The sequence below is a fragment of the Rhipicephalus sanguineus genome, chromosome 6 (genome assembly GCF_013339695.2).
Source record: "Rhipicephalus sanguineus isolate Rsan-2018 chromosome 6, BIME_Rsan_1.4, whole genome shotgun sequence".
NCBI classification, from domain to species: Eukaryota; Metazoa; Arthropoda; class Arachnida; order Ixodida; family Ixodidae; genus Rhipicephalus; species Rhipicephalus sanguineus.
In genome coordinates this window covers 39002755-39016699 of record NC_051181.1, presented here as the reverse complement: position 1 = coordinate 39016699, position 13945 = coordinate 39002755, and the positions used below count along the sequence as shown (strand labels likewise).

At 47.5% G+C, this 13945-nt stretch overlaps 1 protein-coding gene across 1 annotated transcript in view; it reads left to right on the top strand.

The window, feature by feature from the left end:
- The window catches only part of LOC119397218 (uncharacterized), a 53146-nt gene that overhangs the window by 17532 nt on the left and 21669 nt on the right, over positions 1 to 13945 (top strand). The window contains exon 2 of the mRNA XM_037664653.1: positions 3587 to 3742. Within this exon, the coding sequence (XP_037520581.1) occupies positions 3619 to 3742 (124 nt within the window). The 5' untranslated portion in view covers positions 3587 to 3618. The remainder of the gene's footprint in view (positions 1 to 3586; positions 3743 to 13945) is intronic.

Sequence of the window (13945 nt, the reverse complement as noted above, 5' to 3'; positions counted from 1 at the left end):
GTCTTCTCGGGGGGCTACGAATCCATACCTCCTTGGCGCATACGGAAAGTGCAAGGCGCAAGCATGTGGCAGTTAGCTTTGTTCGCGGGTTGGCGGTGAGGACTACAGTGTTTGTGTCGCTTTTCGTATGACCGGCTGCCGCGTCCGACGCAGTAAGACTGCGGTGTTTAAGCCGTCGCAGCTTCGCAGTGCAATGTCAGGTTCTAAGCCGCGACAGTACTTCCAAGTGTTCTTGAAATCGTACACGACAGAATTCCCATGCTTCGTGCCGTCGAAGAAAGGGGAGAAGTTTGGTTTTTGCACCACGTGTGCCTGTGACGTGAACATTTCCCATGGTGGAAAGTTCGACATCAAGGTGCACATCGCATCGAAAAAGCACCAGGGGTAGGTGCAAGATGCCGACAATCAGCCAAGCCTGGCAAGTTTTGTGCGTCCTGACAGTGACTTCAGTGTTATTCGGGCAGAGTGTCTGTTCACGGTGTTCTTAGTGGAACATAACATTCCGCTGAGTCTCAGCGATCACGCTGGGCCACTTTTCAGAAAAATGTTTCCCAAGTGTGAAGAAGCGAAACGCTACGCCTGTGGCCGAACAAAGACAACTGCAATTGTTGGAGAAATGGCTGCCAACGCCGAGACGCCTTTGATGGATGCCCTCAAACAGCAGGTATTTTCAATCGCTGCGGATGGTAGCAACAACAAGGACACGCAGCTTTACCCGATTGTGGCGACGTATTTTGTGAAAGAGACTAGTCGAGTGGAAAGCCGCCTTCTTTGCCTCGGGACAATTAAAGGCGAAGTGACTGGGCAGATCTGGCACCTAATTTTGGACGCGTTGAGGTCCCGGAATTTACCTGCTCAGAACTTGTTGGCCATGTCCTCGGACAACGGCATTGTCATGGTCGGGAAGAAAAACAGCGTGTCAACGGTGTTGAAAGAGGCTCAACCAGCTTTGATTGGGGTCGGTTGCCCGTGCCATCTGATAAACGTGGCCGCGCAAAAAGGAGCGTGCATGTCTTCCCGTAAAGGTTGATGAAGCTTTGATTGACATTTTTTTTTTTACCTTGAAAAAAGTTCGAAGCGGAAAGACCGATTCAAAGAGTTTCAGGAAATGCATGACGTCGAGGTGAGGAAGATGTTGAAGCATTCGCCAACACGTTGGCTTTCGTTGGGAAAGTGTTTAAAGAGACTTCTAGATCAGTGGAAGCCACTTCTAAGTTTTTTTTTTGTGTGAAGCGAAGAAGTGTAATAAGCAGAACTTGTTTTTGGACTCCTACCAAATTTCAAAGACTTCTCAGCAAACCTCCAAGAACTCTGCACCTACCCAAAAGTCTTCTGTAGGCCTTGGAAAAAGCACCGACGCCGACGAAGTCCCTCTTAAGAGAAAAAGTGTTCATCTTGCACCTCAAGCCAAAAAGATGAAGCTTCAGACCACAGAATCCGATCAAACCAGCCTCGTCACTCGTGAAGAGCGCCCGTTTTTTTTTTCTTGTCATTGGAGCCAAGTAGGGCGTGCTGCCTCTTCTTGCAAAATGTAGTGCCGGTTTTTGAGAGGACAAACTGCCTTCTTCAAGAACAGGCTCCTCGTATTCATATACTAAGGGGCCTCTTGAACAGCCTTCTTGAGGATCTCCTCATTAGATTTGTGCAGCCTTCTGTTTTCAAAGAATGCAATTCATTGCTGGAAGTTTCCTATGGAGCTGCGGAGAACCAGAAAAGTGATGAAGACCTTGTCATTGGCAGCATAACCCGCTCTGCTGTTGAAACACTGAGCATACCTGCCAAGTCTCCCGGATTACCCGGGAGACTCCCGGATTTTGAACGTTTCTCCCGGTTGTACGGGTCATAGGAAAATCTCCCGGAAATCCAGTTTTGCCCCGCGCGTCCAGTGCTTTGCGCGCCCCGTGCGTCAAGGTGACGCGAGGTGGGACGTTTCGCGTACAGATGCGCTACACGCAATTTAAAAATTGATCCTAAATGTGTTATAGGTTATATCAGCCCTTAATATTTCGTAGATGATGCCTTTGTGTGCACAAAAATCTATCCCACAAGTTATCTCGCCTTCAAAATTTTGTGTCACTACTGCTTTAAGTGGAAAGCCCAGCACTTAAAAGGGTAGCCGTTACCGATGTCTGTCGAGATAGCGTGTTCGCCAGCGCTCGCGACCGTCCCCAGTCTCAACGGCACCCCTTATGGTCCCTTGCCCGACGAAATAACTGGTAAGCAAGCGACGACAGGCCTCGAACGCGAAGCGATGTTATCGCATGTGCCCTTCGCGCGACGGGGACGGCCGGGTCGTTTCATCTCTGCTTCAACTGCGTTCGTCCCTAGCGCTAGCGCGCATTTACTCGCTCGTGAAACAGACGATGCGTAAGCGATGTTATCGGTTTGGACTCTGTACAGATCAGCGGCGACCGCAAAATCCCGCTGACAGTGTCCATATAATTGCTATCGCAGTACCCCCCTCCCCCCCGTTGAGTAGATCTCCCGGATTCCGTTTCTCCAAACTTGGCAGGTATGCACTGAGCTCAAGTGAGAAAGACCAGTTCTTTTCAGCTGTACGTCTGTACCTTACAACATCATGTGATTATATTAGACATAAGTTTCCAACTGGAAGAAATCAACCTCAAAATGGCTGAGGTTGCCCAAGTGCAGTCATTGGAGACTGCTTCATTCAGCAGTGTACGACGTTTCATTACTGCGTTCCCTGCTCTTTTGCCACAGCAAAGTGGCGAATCAAAAGAGAAGGCAGTCGATGAGCTCGAAGTGGAGTTTACTAGTTTACAAGCATACAATGTTCCAGCAGACATTTTGAAGGAGCCCAGGTGCGACGTACAGTGGGCACGTTTGGGAGCTGTTCGAAGTGTTGATGGATCTCTCAGGTTCCACAGAATTTCGGTGGTTATGCTGGACATTCTCTCCATTCCCCACAGTAATGCGGAATGTGAGAGAATATTCAGCACCGTCAACAAAACTCGTGAACAGAATTTCGCTCATCTGTCTGTGAAAAAACTCTCGAGAGCCTGCTGATGGTGAAAGGGCACCAGAGTGGAACTTGCTTTGAGCAAAGTTACACGGAGAACTTTCTCAAGAGGGCAAAGTCCGCAACAGCAAAGTCACTGCAAAAATAAATTGTTGCCCAATTGAGTTGTTGCTGATTACTCTCTGACCGATCTTACTTGTGGTTGCAAAAACATGATTAAGCTTGTCGCTAAAGGCAAAACCCTCGGAACCTGTAACAAAAAAGTGGGTTGGCTACCCCTCCCCCGTTTGAGGGTTTTACTAATTTCTATGTTGCCAGGTTGGCAGGTATGTTATGCGCCACGCTTCTTTAGACATGCCTTTCGCTTGGATGAAATAATTGCTGCAATATTCTTTGTTTTGTTCTCGCATCAGCGAGAGGAATAGATTCCTCGTTATCTTGTGCTGTTCTTTATAGCAAACATTTGCACAATTTTGTTTCATCTTGCACAGCCAATATGCTCTTCAACTTTAATTATACTCAAGATAGCATTAGTCATCCACGAAGGTAGCTGTGCTGATAGGTATGCATTTCTGTATGAGGTATGCTCATTCTGGATTCTTGCAGACTCTTGGACGACTCCTCCCCTCTGGAGGCGAATGCGGGCTGCGCTCGCAATAGCTCCTGCAAAGAGGTCCATGAAGGCTCCAAGAACACGTCCCGAGGTCTCTGAGTGCCCTCTGCTTGTAAGGGCTAGCGAGGAATCCTCTGAACCTCCGAAAGGTGAGAGTAAATTTTTTGTATAATGTTTACACTGGTCAACCATGTTGCTGGAGAGAGTGACTACAGGCAGAAATATTTTGCGTTGTATGACATAAGAAAGGAGTTTATTTATGCAATCATGAACGCTGTTAAACGGACACTGGAACAATTTTAGAAAAAGAAAGGGGTTACGGTGTGATGTTATGTGATTTCGTGCAGTGAGCTAGAAAAACACGCCGAAAATTTGCATAAACAAGTCCGCACAACTGTATTTTGGCAAAAACACGCAGCCAGCACCTGGGACAGCGCCGCACATCTCTCTGCCGCTACAATTGGCCGAAGCTTCGTGACGTCATCGGGGTAGCCTGCAAGGCTGCTGGCTGCACATAGCAGCAGGCGATAGCGTGCAATCGGTGTTTTTTTGTTTGAAATAAGTGCATAGTTGTTAATACGGCGATCTGTGGCTGTCGCAGTGAGCTTGATGGAGTACATCTGTATTTTTAGAGTCAGTCGATCGTGTATACAAGCGATAACAAAACGTGCTGCCATTGCTGATTACATGGCAGAGGAAAGCACGCCTCCAACCCGCAACTTCCACCCGTGCTCAATAAAGGCTGATAATAATTGAATTCGTGGGTAATCGCCACTTCCCTATCAGGAACCAGTGCTGGAGTTTTCGCCGACATGGAGCACCGCCCTGTGGGGTACGGCCGGAAACACTTTGGCATACAAATACGGGTGGCTACTAACGTTAACCATGCCGTCATGCACATGCACAGTGATCAAACGAGGAAAAAAAGGCATCGAGGCTGGCGGTATTGTATTCACAAATGCCACAATCAAGATTTTATTTATTATCTGAAAAAAAAAAAGGTTTTATTTATTATCTGAAAAAATCCAGAGCATCGTCTACTCCCTCGCTTTTCACAGATGCACGGGGACTGGCCCTCTGGAAAACATGACAAGTATTTTATTTAAAGCTGGCTTTGAGAAACTTAAAGGAAGCACATGACAGCTTAGGTTGCGTATGCTGTGCGCCGTACATTACACATACCGTATTTATTTGAATCGACGCCGTTGTTTTTTTTTTTTCGAGAAAACGATGTGCGGAAGTGGGGGGTCGGCTTAAATTCAAGTACAATGATTAAGTTCTTTTTTTCCTGGCCTTGCAAATTTTGGGGGTTGGCTTGGAATCGGGGCCGGCCTACTATATTCGAGTAAATAATACGGTATTATACTGTAGACTAGCGATAATTCAAACTGATAATTCAAAGTTTCGGTTAATTCAAACAAATCTTAAATTTTTGGTTAGCCCACTGTTTTCAATGTATTTTAAAGCTGCTTAATTCAAACTGCCTCACTGCACAAATTTGGTTAATTCAAACTTTTTCCTTGTCCATGTCTGGAAATATCTGCTGCCTTTGTTGCTTCTAGCTGAACAATCTCGTTTTTCTGTTACTAACAGGCGCAAATAAAGCTGATTGCCTGCCTACAAAACGGCCAAACTAGCCGAACCTTGCGCACCAATAATCTCGTGCTGACCGAAGGAAAAAAAAAAACTACGGTCTGGCCTTGATCTATCGCATGCCAAACATTTCTTAAAGGGACACTAAAGGCAAATAACAATTTATGTCAGAGTGAAAGCTCAGTGTATGACGACGTCTAAAACGGCAATATTATCAACAGCAGTGCCCTACTTACCGAGAAATTAAGCTAAATATATCACACGATGAGCGCCATGAGCAGCACATTTTCAAAATGATCCCGATGACGTATGAGAGTCTGCCTAAAATTAATCACTAGTAATCAAACAAGCAGCAATAAAAAAACCTTCCGTGCATCAAGAGACGTAATAAAATGCTGTTTGTTCGTTTCTGTTTGATTCATGGAAAAAAGAATCCTCTGGCGTTGCCATGGGAAACGGCGCGCGTGGTTCAAAAGTTCCGTTTTCGCCGAACTGCGCTTCGCCCGGCGCCCTGCTTCGCTCACGCGGTCGCGTCTCAGTGGTAGTTTTGGTATCTCGTACTGCCGCGTGTGTTTTGCGCGCTCGTGAAAGTCACTCTGACAGTAGTTCGACAAAATGCCGCATGCATGTGATGTTGCCGTATGCCCGAATGGTGCACGCCGCCAGTGCACGCCGCCGCGCAGTAAAGGCGGGCAATGTTGGGTACGGCAACAGTGAAGTGCGAAATACCGTTTTCAGGCGTGTGATTTGAAGTGCGCTAACGCGATGCGGACCACTAAAACGTGATTTTATTTCAAAATAAGCACTTCCTTGGCATAAAAGTAGCACTATGAGGTTTCTGGACCGCTATTTAAGCAATCAACGTCGGCTTAATATATTTGCCTTTAGTGTCCCTTTCAAGTCACTTTCTCTGCGGTATGCCATGCGAGAAAGCATCCTAAGAATTGGAAGGGGCTAGCAACTGTCGTGGGACGCAACACATTTCGTCCCTTAATTACACACTCGTGCATGCTTTGTATAATAACGAGTACCATTATTATCGCTGATGTCGGAAAATTTTACTGGCAATCATGCAGAGCAGTCTATGATGTTGCTGCAGCACTGAGAAACAATAAACTTCGCAGTGTTAGTTGGTGTGTTGCCCTGAGTCATATTTATGACAAATAAAATCCTGAGGTCCCCTCAAGTTTGAATTATCGAGAGTCTACTGTACCTCGCTGTTATGCGCAGAGTTCTGACCGGTTGCAGAACGACGACTGCTAGAAAAATCATGTTGTCTACACATGTTCCATTACTGATCACACACTGCATGTCAAACACGGAACCACCATGAAGTCGATTACCACTAGGTTCCTCAAGGGCATTTTTTTAAGCGTCAGGCTTAGACGATGGCCCACTGCAAGTTTGCAAACGGTCTGCACATGATGGCGGGTAGACGTCGCTGATGCACGATCTCAGTGGCATGTTTGTATTTCCGATAACACCACTAATCTCCACTTTACGCCGGCCTTTCATGTGCAGGTTGTCTTGCACATTTATTTCACACTTCACCGTCAGCTTCAAAAACTTTTTTTAAGACTGTGATACGGGCATTTAGTGGGCACATACAGTTAAACCTGGATATAACGAAATTGACAAATTCCCCCAAAAATTCGTCATAAACAGGTTTTCGTTATATCCAGTTTCAGCACGAAAATTCGGAAAAGACACGCACAAATTAAACACAAGGGGAATTGAAGGCAGAGCTCACCCAAGACATTTATTTAGCAGCAAAAACTGCGTTACTTTGCTCTATTGCTTGTTTGTGAGAGATGACATCATCCGTAGGACATCAATACAACGCTGCTCCGTCATAGTCTAGCCATGGCCTCCTAGACTGGCTCTGGCAACGCAACGGCGCGTTGCTGGAGCCAGTCTCGGAGGCCACAGTCCTGCGAACCCGTGGTATGGCGCAAGATAACAAAGCACGTGACGACAGTGACGAGTAGGCCTCCGAAGGTCCGTCGACATCACCGTGGTCGTGGACAGTTTCCACCACAGCCTAATCTGACATCTCCTCGGTAGTGACGACACAGTTGTCAGCATTCAAAAAATCGCAAAAGCTGCACGTCGTTAGGTGCTGCTCCATGCGCGCACAGTGAACCACGCACGCGCTGCGTCAAAAACGAAGAGCGAGCTCCATATGCGGTGTGAACTCTTAATGCATAACGACACGGAGCAAGGGTTTTCTTTAGCTGGCGTCACCTGGTGTCACGTTAACGAAGTGCAGTTCAGAGAGTACTGCAACAACCGAAGGGTGGTGCTAACGCAGAAGCCAATTTTCTTTCTTTAAAAAAAAGAAATCCGGTGCGTTTAACGTGGTGGCACCCGCGAGCGGCTGGATGAGGTTTCAAGGAAGGGGATAGAAAGGGGCATGCCTGCGCACGCACATGTGGCGACAAGAAAGCTGGCTTGAGGAGCGCAGGCCTTGCCTGCCTGCCTCGCGCGCACCCACACGCACAAGTGAGTACCCGCTCTTGCTTCGCAGTCACTGTGGCTTCGAGCGCGCCATGCGTGATGCCGCCGCTTCGCACTCGTCGCCGAGACAACCGCAGAAGAAACATGCGGCTCCTGTTCGTTCCAAAATGACAAAATTCGGGGCAAAATCCCTAGGTTGTCAGCGGCGAAAATTTATTATATGAAGGGTGTCTCGCGCTGCCACTTCGTTACATAGCGGTCGCATGTGCTTCTATGGAGTAACGGCACGGAATAGAAGAACTTTGTAATATCGAGGAATTCGTTGTATGGAGGTTCGTTATAGGCAGATTTAACTGTACTTGCCATTGAAGACACTGTAAAAGAAAGCATGTAGCGAAACAGCGTCGGTAACATAGTGCGAGAGTTGTAACTACCGATTACGTGAATGCTATGTGCTCGCTCAAAACTGCTGTCATTGGGCCAAATGTTTCTTCAGTGTTGCCCGAGGCACTAATTTTATTTCAAAGTGGGCACATATCAAGCGCACTGCATACGGCGCCGAGGTTCGCTAGTGCAATTCGAACACGGTTACCTTTATGCTTACGTCATGGGATGCTTGACACTTCGCAGAAAGGTTTCTTCCACATCACAGACATACTTTGCATTGTAGAGCTAGCTTCAGTCCTTTCGACAATGCACTGTCGCGAAGGTACCCGTCCACGCATACCACATCACTGAAATCGTAGTGGAGAAAAATCTGTGGCATCGATGCTCGCCCACTGTGCCACAGTGACGCGAAGTGTCCCATTCTTCGCTAGTCTTGCGTGCTTACAAAATGACGTATATCGAGCAAAAGCTTTGGTAGTGTCAAATGGCGTTCACCATGCATTTCAGTGCGCCGCGAGGTGTACAAGGGCACGTTGAAACGTGCTGTCGTACACCTTGCGGCGGCTCTGTATTACTAAATGTTTCTCAGCCAGCTTGCCAGGGTGGCGCGTCGTATAAATTTTAGGCGCGCCACCTGGCCAGCACAGGTTCCCTGTAATCGTACATGCCACACATGCACTGACCACGGTGAAGCCCGAGCCCTATTGATCTATTGCTCTATCAGCATTAACGGAGGTATTTTGTAAGCATTCGTAAAACGGACAGAGGCGGTCCGTTCGTTTGAGTTGCACGCGATTGGTCAATGTGAGCCTGACGAGCGCTGCGACGTTGATTGTCACGTGAGCCGTCGCGTCACGTGTCTGCTTTCGGACGGAGGCAAAGAAGGGACCGTCCGAAAAGAAACGGATGGATTAAACTGGCTGCCGGACGGCTTGGATTGGATTGAAACGCAGGCTTCCACTTGGCTCATTGGCTGTTTTCAGGCTCACATTGACCAATTGCGTGCGACTTAAACGGATGGACCGCCTGTCCGTTTAAGGAACGCGTACAAAATACCGCCACAGGTGGTGCTACATCGACACATTGAATGGCAATGTTTTTAACAGCAAAGCTGTTTAGGCTAGCCGTAAGTTGTATGCCGTATTAAGATTCATAAATGGGTATGTGCCACAGAAATTGGGCACGTCCCACTGCTCACCCCTGGTCCACTAAAAATGAAGAAGGTAATAGTTAGACCAACAACAAATGGCTGTGAAGAAACGGCGGCGAAGTGGAAACCTTCGATTACGTACGACAGAATACTGAGGAATGGGAAAGGCAATGGCGGCTGCGAGAAGATTCCAAAGCGATGAAAGGCCTGTGCCAACGACGACATGCCTGTAGATCTATGAGAGGTGTGAACGCTTGGTTTCAGTGCGAGTTTGTCTCTTGTGCTTAGACATCCGTGTGGTGTCTGTGACGGTCTGTGGTTTACCTCTAACCTCTCTGCCCTGAGAATCAACGTAGACACAACCTAGTATCACCTAGCTTAAGCCCAGCAACGACCTAGGAGCAGCATAGAAACAGCCTGCATCACCTAGCTAAGGCCTAGAAACAACCTAGAAGCAACCAGATTTGTGTTCAGAATAGTCCAGTTTCGCTGTTTCAAGCCTTGTGTGGCTTAGTGCAAGGCCAATTATTTTTTATTCGATGACATTAGATGTGATGGAACATCTCTGTACCAATTATAGGCTGTCTGTATCATAATATGAAAGACCGCAATACCGAGTAGCAGCGGCAAGTGTCAGTCGTGATCGAAAAATACGATTGGAGTTTGCCTAGACTGAAATTGCCCGTGCAATGTCGGTGTGGCGTTGCCGTTGCCCGGCTATAGTCGATATTTTCGATCATGATCGATGCTACACGGGTGCAACCACCCGGTTTCAAGACGTCTGATGCTATTCGACATGACAGCAGTAGTTGCCTTCGTACTAGACTCCGTACGGCATGACCAGAAAAAGAAAAATCTCTCCCACCTTCACACAAGCTTTTTCCAAGACAATTCACATGGCCCTTTCAAGAAAAGCAGTCACGTGCAGTTTCTCGTGCAGTTGCTGCTGTACGTCCACGCCATGCTGCACTTTTTTGGGCTGTCAAATTGCTGACGAGAAGATGGATTTAGCAGCGCACTGCGAGCCAGTGAAAGCCACGTCCACAGCCACTTAGACAGGTAGATGTACAGTGCATTAGAAAAGATACTACAGTAGATAACTGGTATGCGTGTTTCCTTGGAGACTGGGAGTAGTGTATTGCCCTCTAGCGGGCATGGATTCGCAGCGCCTGCGTCGCTTACAAAGCTGCATTTGCGACAGTCTTCAACTGCTGGCCGTTCCTTTTTTATCACGGTAACCGTACATATCAATCTGATTTGAAAGTAAATGCACAACATCAAGAAATTCAGTGGCGGTAGCCAACAGATGGAAATACACAGGAAATATAGCTTATGCGAACAGCGATAATGAGTTTACAGGTGAACACGAATTTCAAAAATATTTTAGCTAGTGCACAAATAAGGCCACCGTGGCAAATTGGTTGAGGCCGCCGCGACAAACTGGGTTAATAATAACATCTGGTGTTTTACGTCCCAAAACCACGATATGATTATGAGAGACGCCGTAGTGGAGGGCTCCGGAAATTTCGACCATCTGGTGTTCTTTAACGTGCACTGACATCGCACAGGCCTCTACCATTTCGCCTCTATCGAAATGCGACCGCCGCGGCCGGAATCGAACCCGCGACAACGGAACACCGTGCCCGCAACCTTCGGGTCGGCAGCCGAACACCTTAGCCACTGGTGCACCATGGCGGACCCGAACTGGGTTAGTCAAAAAGAAAAATGTATTCCCTGAAAAAGAAAGCGGGGGTGAGGGAGGTGGACGTCTCTCTATAGGATGCTTGTAAGAAGAAAGCAACACATTTGACAATGGTAGGTTAGAAATTCCTTTCATGGGTTGTCGTTGTGCATGCACCATATCGCATGGATTCAAGCAGCCGCCCACGGTGTTAGTTGTTCAGCCGCCTTTGCAACGTTTACACGTGCTGGCTGGCGCGTGGTAGTGAAGGTTAACGTCCGTTTACCGACCAATCCATCATGAATCACCATGTGCCATTCTGATTCTGCCTCTCGTTATTCGTCACAGACATGCTGTTTGTTGCAGTAGCAGTAGTTGAACTTTCTGCCCTGCTCTGGGTGCACAAACGTGAAATGGTCGTGCCCGTTTCCTTTTCAGTGTCCTAACCATTTGCTTTCCAGTTTCTTCTTTTGGGAATGACAGGAATTGAGAGTGACACCATATTCCGTGACGTCAATGTCTGCCCCCTTTAAAACTAACACGCCAAACCAGACGAGACCCCATTCGTGCACGTACGTTCGCCAGTCGAAACGCCTGCCGCCTAAATGCTAGCCTATTTGAAATAGCTTATCCTTGTTCATCGTGTCCTTATTTACACAACTTATATTGTCCAGATGGGCAAGAAGTGCTCTTTGCCGCGGTGCATCTCGGGCTACAAATCGTGCACGGAGAAAATTTGCTCTTTCGCTGCTCCGAAGGATAGTGACCGCTTGAAAATGTGGCCACTGCTATTCCACGGAAAAATCGCGAGTTGCAAACAACAAATTTTGTTTGTGAAAAACATTTTGATGCGCGATTTGTCACCAAATCATGGGAAGCGCTATTTAAAAGGAAACGTTCTTGTGAGGAATCATTCTTTCGTATCATTTAGCCGCACCATACAATACTCGAGCTAAAGCAGCTTTTTCAGGCAAAAATATGTAAAATTCGTAGATCGTGCCAATGCTGTGACAAAATTCTTCGCGCACCATAACGTATATATCTTGCAGTCTATTTATTTTGAATATGTCAAAGAGCGGCTTCATAGTCATCGGCCACAAGCTGTCGCCCACTTCATTGCGTTCTCTTTCAATCCTGTATTTTCCGACGTCGGGAGAGGCGCGTGACCTGCAAGTGCACGCCCCGAAAGACCTAAGTAGAGTTGTTTTATTCCATTGCATCAGAGCATCAGTCTTCTCGCAAATGTTTACGGAATTTGCAAATAAGCGGTTCGTAGTAAAAGATTCTGAAGGCTCATTTGATCTCATATGCGAAATGCCCCTTAACATGACGCCTGCTCTTTATATGATGCTGACCGCAAATACATTAACTAATCTTTCGTGAGCAAATGAAGGGTGAATTCAACATGCGTCATGCAACTGCAGATTTACATTTGTAGACAAATGCAGGCACGATCGCCTAAGCCACAGTGTTGCCGAGGCCGAAGGTGGTGTTTGAGCTTCACGCCGCATGCCGAATCGTCATGCATAAAACACTACTAAGTCTTTATATCTAACTTATGTATATGATATTACAATACCACACAATCCTCACAGGGCCTTGCGATATTGCTAAATACCCTAAAACACCGAATGTTAGAAGCGTCAGGTTTGTACTGGGTATAGCCAGGTGGCCACCATCCCGCGCGCGCCTCCTGTCGGCAAGAAAGGGAAAGAGGTCCCAGATTTCTCCTCATTCCAATGCGCCGTCGCTCCACCTAAACTATTCTAACACCGTGGTCTGTAGTAATTACATGTGTGCTGCTAAAACGGCTGTTACTTCTGTTACTTCTGTTTCTGGACATTGTGGAGTGAAATGTGGGAGCGCTAGCCATAGATGGATGGAACAGTATCGAATTTTCTGTGCTTTGTGTCCTGGAAAAGCACATGAACGGTGGGAACATGTTGACACTTTTCCTTAAGTATTGGGCGCGAGGCCCACGACTGGAAACGCTGGCGCGATCGTCAGCGTGACGTGCTTGGCAGGATCACTTGGCCTCAGCGGCCGCGTCGGCTGTTGGTGGAGCGCTGCCGTGTGCTTTGAAAATGAGTTTCAAGTTCCACCTGTGCTGCGGTCTGTTCAAATGCGGAGGCTTTCTTGCATTTTCAACACAATTGAACTCATTGGGATAGGAGTGGCTGCCTCCGAAGGCGACAGACATGGTGCTCTATTGCTCGATTCCGCAGTGCCGGACTTACGCAACGGAGCCCAGTGTCAGCCTGCACCAGTAACCACGGGACAAGAAACTGCGTGAAGCATGGGTCGTGAAGCTAAGAACTAGCAAGAAGCCGTCGGCTACCAGTCGTGTGTGCAACAAGCAATTCCGTGACGAAGAGGCCTGTTACTTCTGTTTCTGGAATGAAATCTGGGAACGGTAGCCATAGATGTATAGAACAGTATTGAATTTTCTGTGCGTTGTGTCCTGGAAGAGCACTTCAACGGTGGGAACATGTGGACACTTTTCTCCAAGTAATACTTTATCCATGGATCTTCATCCAGAAGAGCTTTTGCAATTCTTTCCACCAGCACATGCGGGTTTGTAATCGTTCTTGCGGTAAATACCTCCTAAAAGGCCCTGCCCTTTTGAGCTCGTGAGTGCTAGAGTCCCAATTAGAATTTCTTGCTTGCTTTTTTAAAAATGTCATCTCATTAATAAAAGCATGCTTCCTCTTCGGAGCTGTTGCAGTTCGGTTTTAAAATGCGCAGTTTTGATCAGCCAACCACAGCCCGCGCCTTTCGTAATTGCTCAGCCAACCACAGCTCGCACCTTTCGTACATTGCTGCTGCCCTTGCAGGTAGCCGGGTAGCCCGGATAGCCATCGCGACTGATCGCGAGCGCTTTGTTGCGAAATCCAGTTCCGCGAGTTTTCGCATACCACCGCATTCCTCTTTTGCGTGCGTGCGTGCTGTGTAGAGGCGCTGCGGACCGCTTGTTTTTTTACTTCTTGTGTAGCAATGGCCAGCGTCAAGAAGCGCAAGAACCTTGACTTTGCGACCAAGTTGAAAGCCATACAGCGTGTTGAGGCGGGCGAAAAAAGTTCAACG